General features: G+C 47.2%; 1 protein-coding gene across 1 annotated transcript in view; it reads right to left on the reverse strand.

Annotated features, from left to right (window-relative positions):
- The window catches only part of Actn2 (actinin alpha 2), a gene marked incomplete at its 5' end in the record, with an annotated part of 14,519 nt that extends 8,007 nt beyond the window's left edge, over nt 1-6,512 (reverse strand). The window contains 4 exon segments of the mRNA XM_008855075.1: nt 823-957; nt 2,287-2,469; nt 4,898-5,038; nt 6,404-6,512. Of these exon segments, the coding sequence (XP_008853297.1) occupies nt 823-957; nt 2,287-2,469; nt 4,898-5,038; nt 6,404-6,512 (568 nt within the window).
- Nucleotides 6,513-7,925: the final 1,413 nt, after the last annotated feature.

Here is a 7,925-nt window from a genome sequence, read left to right on the forward strand (position 1 = left end):
AGCAGCCCAAGGCACTGAAGGTCCCCAGAGAGAACAGGGGACAAGATCACAGCAGCCCAAGGCACTGAAGGTCCCCAGAGAGAACAGGGGACAAGATCACAGCAGCCCAAGGCACTGAAGGTCCCCAGAGAGCAGGGAACAAGATCATAGGTTAATATAAGGTTGGGCACATGTCTGTCCAGAGAATAGAAGAAATCAACCACGATTCAGACCTTAAAAGCAGGGGAAGGAGAGTCCTGCTGGTCTTCTTGGAGGGCAGAGGACATGTCCTGGGCATAGCTGCCCTACCCTGCTGCTGGGAGAACCTGGAGCTTGGGCCATGTGGGCAGAGCTGACGGATAGGCATTAAACCACTGGGAGAATTTCTTATAATTTTAGGTGTTTTCCTCTAAGGTAACACTAAAATTTTATCCCAAAGGGAGACAGAAAAGTATCTCCTGGCTGTTCTTAAATGGTACTAAAATGAAGCCAGACCCTGAGAGCCATTCCAAGACCATTGTTTCTTGAGTGTTCTGGGAAACACCGAATATATGCCTTCACTTGTGCTCTTCAGAGACGAATGGCTTAAAAATGTAGCTCCAGAGAGGCCAAACCCGAGGAAGAGCCCATCATTGTACCCGAGAGGGCAGCAGGGATGGCCCCACCCCACGGCAGCGCCCTCTGCCTGCAGTCCAACCTTTCCACACACTCCAAGCTGTGCCCAAGGATACACAGCAGCCCCAGGCTGGAAGGACAAAGCCCAGTAGCAATGTAGTTAGTGGCTGTTCTGTAGTGCAGTCCTAACACCTGGCTGGGGAAGGCCCTGGGAAGGGCACCACACACCTCCATCTTGTTCTGGATCCAGGGCCCGATGGCATTGGCCTGGGCAGCAAACTGGCGCCGCAGGCGCTCGTTAGCGTGCTGGCGAGCCAGCTCCTCCTGCAGAGACTGATCCCAGACAGGCACCAGCTGCTTCACCTGTTGGGGCCCAAGGACAGCAGGGTGAGAAGCCAGCTCTGGTCTCATTGGAACGACCCCAGGATGAGCTCACCAGCAGATACTAGGCTGCTGGGGTTTGGGGAGGGAGGGAAAAAGGGAAGAGGGCTGGGGGGATGGAGAGGGAACCACCAAGGCCTCTCCTAAAGACCACGTGCACTCAGATCTTCAAAGGTCCCTAGGCTGCTGTTAGATCTTCTAAATGTGTTTGTTCACAAGGCTGCAGGGGCACAAACCTGACTATATCCCAGCTACTGAGCCTATCCCCAGCCCTTTCTTCCACTTTTTGAGATAAGGCCATGGATTGCGTTGAACTTACTCTCTGTCCCAGGCTGTGCTGGACAGCTTTAGTGTCAACTTGACACACCTGGGTTGAGGGAGCCTCAACTGGGGAATTGCCTCCATTGGACTGGCCTGTGGCCATGTCTGAGGGTCATCTTCTTGATGAGTGATGTGGCAGGGCCCAGCCCACTGTGGATAGTGCCACCCCTGGGCAGGTGGGCCTATGTTGTATAAGAAAGCAGGCTGAGCAGGGGCCAAGGGAACAAGCCAATAAGCAGCATTCCTCCATGGCCTGTGCTCCAGTTCCTGCTTCCAGGTTCCTGCCCTGAGTTCCTACTTTGGGCTCCCTGATGAACTGCGACCTGGGAGTTGTAAGCTAAATAAACCCTTTCCTATCCAAGTTGGTAGTCGTCAGAGTATTTTGTCACAGCAATGAAGAAAAAACCAGAACACCACTTATGGTGCCCCCATTTTCCCCCTTTCTCCCTTAATAATATGCTTCTCCTATGGTCCTACCTCTCTTGAGCTCCTTCTTTCCCTTTATCCCCTAGGTTCCTTGTATACCCTTCCCTCCCCACTCCCTATGCAGGACTGAACTCAGGGCCCAGGCTTGTACAGCACGTGCCTTTACCCACTGGGCCATCTTGTAGGCCAAGGTTTTAACATGCCTCCCTGATAGTATTAACATCATAACTTGTACTGATTATGCCAAAGTTTACAATATTTTCCTTAAGGGAAATGGCCTCTACTTTCTTTCCCCACAAACCACAGAAGGTGCTGAACAGCACTGAAAATTTAACCCATTTCACCTGTAAAATTGGAAAGAAAGGAAAGTTCTAATGGTGATGCTCAGTCAGCTCATCCTGAGTCCCCAAGTGCTCCTTCTTCCCCAACTCATTTTCTAAGATGCCACCCCTCACCCCACACCCAGCCCATGGCCACCCACCTGCCTCACCCTCACCCCACACCCAGCCCATGGTCACCCACCCTGTCTCACCCTCACCCCACACCCAGTCCACGGCCGCCCACCTTTTCCCATTTGTTGCGGAGCTCATCCATGGTGACGGTGCTGTATGGGTTGCTAGAGCTGATCCGGATGTTATAACTCTGGATCACCTTCTCCACCTCGTTCTGGATGGCCAGAATGGACTGCCGCTCCCCATCGGCCTCAGGCAGTGTGGCCTTGAACTGCTCGTGTGCAGTGATCAGGCTCTAGGCCAGAGCACAGAGGAGAGAACCAACCTGACATTAGTATCCACTGCTTCCTTCTTTAGGTGAGACAGGGTCTCCTGTGGCCCAGACTGGCCTTGAACCTACTATGTAGCTAAGCATGACCCTAAACACCTGATCCTTCTGTCTTTATCTCCCAGGTGCTGGGATCACAGGTGTGCACCACCACGCCCAGACTTCTAGAGTCAACTTTGTGTTTGTGGATGCCTGTGTGTGGAGGCTAGAGGCCCACATTGTTTTACTACACAGGTTTCCCACTGGCCTGGGGCTCTCTAATTAGGCTAGTCTGGCCAGTTAGTCCCAGGGACCCACCTGTCTCCACTTCCCCAGCACTGGGATTACAAGCACACACCACCAGGCCCAGCTTTTTTTTTAAAATGTGGATTTGGGGGATCACACTCATGTCCTGGTGCTTACAAGGTTATTATTTGACCAACTGAGTTATCTCCTCGGCCCTCATGACATATTAATTTTATAGGAAAAAGAATTACAAAAGTAGTTTTTCTTTATATTCTATTATATATTAAATTTACCATATATAGGTTCTGAACCAACTGGGTACTGGAGACCTGACAGATGCTCTTCTCCATGACATCACCAAAAACAAGTCTTATTTGCAGAGCTATTTGAATGACCATGAGAAATTTATAAGTAGGACACCTTAGGAAGCAGAAGGTGATGTTTGGGAGGGTTCTTTGGTGTGTGTGTGTGTGTGTGTGTATGGGGTACAAGTGCACATGTGTGCACATGGAGGCCGGGGTTCAGCGTCAGGTGTCTTTCTTGATTGCACTCCACCTCATTTTTCTGAGACAGGGTCTCTCACTGAACCTGGAGCTTCCTGTTTTCGGCTAGGCTGGCCAGCCAGTGAGCACATGGGATCCACCTGTCTCTGCCCTCAAAGTGCTGGGGTTACAGGTATGCAACCCCACACACAACTTTGAGGGGAGTGCTAAGGATCGGAACCAAGGTCCTCTTGCTCGGAGCCACCTCCCCACCTCCCTGTTTTGTGGTTTCTTATGTTTTATGATCAGGCAAATTCTATAGATGTCATGTTGGCATGGTGGCGCACACCTTTAATCCCAGCAGAGGCAGAGACAGATGGACTTCTGTGAGACTGAAGCCAGTCCGGTTTAGAGAGCTCCAGGCCAGCTGGGGCTGGATCTATAGATATCAGTCAGCAGGTAGTACTTAGTTTACCCATGAGTAGATTTGTAACGTCCCATGAAGAACTCCAAGAGGACAGATGGACAGATGTCTAGGTTGCTCAGTGGTTAGCATTAGTTTTGAAAGAACAGCTCCATTTTAGAAGATCCACCATTATTTTTAATTAATTTCATCAGGATCCACCACTATTTTTAATTAATTTCATCACAGCAAAGAGCACTAATTAATTTCATCACAGCAAAGAGCACCAAACATATTTCATATATATTAAAATTTTATTTATTTTTATGTGTATAGTGTTATGCCTGCACACATGTGTAAGTGCACCCATGTTATGAAATGCCTGCAGAGACCAGAAGAGGGCACTGGATCACTTGGAACTGGAACTACAAACAGTTGTTAGCTACCATGTGGGTGCTGGTAATCAAACCCGGGTCCGCTGTGAGAGCAGCCAGTGCTCTTAATTCCTGAGCCATCTCTCCAGCCCCCAACTTACATATAGATTTAAAACAAAGTAAAGATGATAGAACTCAATTTTCAAATGGCACTCTCTAGTACATTAGGAGTACCATGTTAAAGCCACGTCAACTACAGCAGTGTTCACAACAGCCATGCTTGAGAATCATCCCAGGTATCCATAAACAGATGACTAGATAGAGAAATATGGTATATACACACAGTGGAGTTTTATTTAGCCATAAGGAAGAGTGAAATTATGTCATTACAGGCAAATGGATGCAACTGAGCTCAACATATTAACTAAGCCAGACCCAGAAAGACAACTATTTCATGTTTCCTCATATATGTAGAATCTAGGTTTTAATTTTATTTTTTGTGTGTATATGTGTGATATGTGTGTATGAATGCTGACACAGCACACGTGTGTAAGTCAGGAGTCAGCTTTCTTCCTCCACAAAGTAGGTTACGGGGATCAAACTCAGGTTGTCAGGCTTGGTAGCCAAGTGCCCTTATCTGCTGCCATCTTGCTTTCCCCAAATCTAGGTTTTATACGCATGAAGACACACACACACACACACACACACACACACACAGAGGGGGGGCTATCTGATAAGAGAGAAGAGATTTGCAGCAGTGGAGACAGGAGAGTGTAATAGGAGTGAATGTGGCTGGAGTACATGATATACTTGAACAAAAGTGTTAATAGGAAGCTCGTTGCTTTATACAAGGAATTTACACTAGTAAGAAGCCCAAATATAAAAGGAACAGCCACGTGGAGCCCTAGTACCTGGATCTCCTCAATGCTGTGGACGATGAACATGTCCTGCAGGTCCTCCATGGCACCCTCCATCCAGTTGTTGAAGGGGGCAGCTCTCTTGGCAAACTCCAGGTGCAGCTGGTCAATGGTTTCCAGCAATTTCTCAGTCCTCTGGAGATGAAGTAGAAAGAAGCCTTACCACAGACTGGAACACATTTTTTCAAATTTTTTGATTTATTTATTTTTATTTTATGTGTACGAGTGTTATGCCCCCATGTGTGTTAAGTTCGACCAGGGTTGTGCAATGCCTGCAGAGGACAGAAGAGGCTGTTGGATCCCCTGGAACTGGAGTTACAGACAGTTGTTAGCTGCCATGTGGGTGCTGGGATTCGAACGTGGATCTTCTTCTGCAAGAAGAGCCAGTGCTCTGAACCGCTGAGCCATCTCTGGCCCATGGAACACAATTTTTTTTTTTAAATCCTATGATGAGCACACACATGTAAATGTGCAGCCCAGATCAACAGTGTGACTTGACACTTAGACTAGCAGATGCTCAAATGATGGCAGGCCTTGAGGTCTCTAAGGGGCCATCTGTGTTTTAATTGTTTGGTTTTGGTGCTGGGGATGAAACCCAGGGCCTCAACAGCAGTAGATAGGTGTTCTACCACCAAGCTTATTGACTGAGAGACCTTCTGAATCAAAGAAGGATTTAAGAAGATCCAGAGCAGCCTTGGTGTTTTTGTTTTTGTCTTTTTTTTTTTTTTTTTTTTTTTAGACAGGGGCCCCCTGTTCCCCTTGCTGGCCTTGAACTCACAGAGATCCGCCTACCTCTGCCTCCCAAGTGCTGCCCTACATCCAGCTCAACAGCCTTGTTTTTAAAGTACCTCAAGTTCTCTACTGCACATACTTATCAGAAAGCTGAAAACTCAAACGCATAGACTACAGCTTGCTTTCACCAAAGCAGGAATTTATTACTATATTTCTGACACAAGGTGACCTTGAATTTCTGACCCTCCCGACTCTACCTCCTGATGCTTTGATTACAATCACTGGCTACCACCCCCAGTTGGATGTGGTTCTGGGAATCAAAGCCATGCCCTCAGCATGCCAGGCAAGCACTTTACTGAGTGAGCTCCCACAAGCCTTGCTCTCCAGTATTTTTTTTCCTTCCATACCTGTTGCCATTTTCCATGTACACATTTCAAACCTGGCCCTTACCAAATCTTGAGTCAGATAGCTATAGGTACAGAAGGATTTGGGGGAATTTGCTGGGATTACCACTTAAAAGACAGAGCTTGGACATTATACAGTTGAAAAGTATGTTTCAGTCTGCTGACAGGATAAATTACGGTGCAAGCTACCAGTCACCCTGTGTTCCTGTCCCTCATGTCTCACATACTCTATAAGGCCACATTCACTAGATACTGTTTCATTTCTCCACTGGACATCACAAAGGAGCACAATTAACAACGCTGACTTAGTTACAGGGCCCCTATTAGGAGATTTCACATCAACAGATGGCTTCAAGGCTTTTACCTCCAAGGCCTCCCTCCTCTTCTGAGTAAGTGTCCCCAATCTGTCCCACTGGTCACAAATCTTCTGGCACCGATCGTTGACATTCACAGCATCATGATAGTCCAGTTCACTGTAAAAAGCAAGCGATAACGGTGAATTCTCCCAGGTGATATAGGGAAAATACACAGGGACTCGAAATGGACAGGGAAGGGAAGGTCTGTGTGTGCATGTGCAGATGTGTACACATGCATGTGGAGGTCAGAAGTCAAGCTGAGGTTATCTTGATTAGTTGCTATCCCACTTCTTTTTTTGGATATGGAGTCTCAATGGCCAAGCAGTCACACGATTCAGCCAGGCTACTTGACTAGTGAGCCCCAGGGATCTATCCATCTCTCTTCCCCAGAAATGAGATTATCATGCCTGTTTTTTTTTTTAAGATTTATTTTTATTTATGTGTGTGTATGTGTACATAAGTATGTGTATATGCTTGGGGAAGCTAGAAGAGGGTATCAGAGCCCTTAGAACAGGAGTTATAGACAGTTGTGAGCTGCCCAATGTGGGTGCTGGGAACTGAACTTAGATGTTCTGGAACAGCAGAAATTACTCTTAACTGTGAGTCATCTTTCCAGGGCCCATACCCAATTTTCCAACCTGGGTTCTGGGGATCCCATTCAAATCCTTATGCATACATAGCTAGCAATGACAGCCGTCTCCCAGGGTTGTATATCTCCCAGCTCCACTCCTTTTCCTATTTTTTTTTTAAGACCTAATAGTAAACTGGTAGGGGGCCCATGGCTCGGGAGTTAAAGGCATTTGCCACCAAGTCTGACAATCTGAGTTCAAGGCTGGGGACCCATATGGTAGAAGGAGAGAACTGCCTCCTACAGGCTGTCTTTTGACCCAGAAACATGGATCCCAAGGTCTCACTAGCCAGCCAGCCCAGCTGAACCAGGCTAGCCCCTGACCGTTGAGAAACTCTATCTCAAAACAAATAAAGGGGCTGAAGAGCTGGCTCAGAGGTTAAGAACACTGGCTATTCTTGCAGAAGACACGGGTTCGAATACCAGCACCCACATGGCAGCTAACAACTGTCTGTAACTCCAGTTCCAGGGGATCTGACAGCCTCTTCTGCCCCCCTCGGGCATTGCACAACACGGGTGCACTTACCTACACGCAGGCAATACACGCATACACATAAAATAAAAATAATGAATAAAAAATATTTTAAAAAAATAAAGAAGTGAGAAGAACAACAAAATCCAAGGTAGCCAGTAACTTATAAGAAACCCAAGGTTGACCTCTGTCCTTTACACGTGCATGCACATGTGTGTATACTCAGGACACACACACACATGCACTAAAATTAAAATGTTAAAGAAAACTGGTACAGTATTTCAGGGTTTTGTAATATGTCAGTGATTATAATGAAAGGGGGAGAAGCAAACGAAGATCTGCACTTATACAGAGAGGGGGAGGGAGGGCTGGAGAGACAGCTCAGTGGGTAAGAGCACTGGCTGCTCTTGCAGAGGACCCAGGTTCAGTT

Source organism: Nannospalax galili, unplaced genomic scaffold (genome assembly GCF_000622305.1).
Source record: "Nannospalax galili isolate Female #2095 unplaced genomic scaffold, S.galili_v1.0 scaffold6788, whole genome shotgun sequence".
Lineage (NCBI taxonomy): Eukaryota > Metazoa > Chordata > Mammalia > Rodentia > Spalacidae > Nannospalax > Nannospalax galili.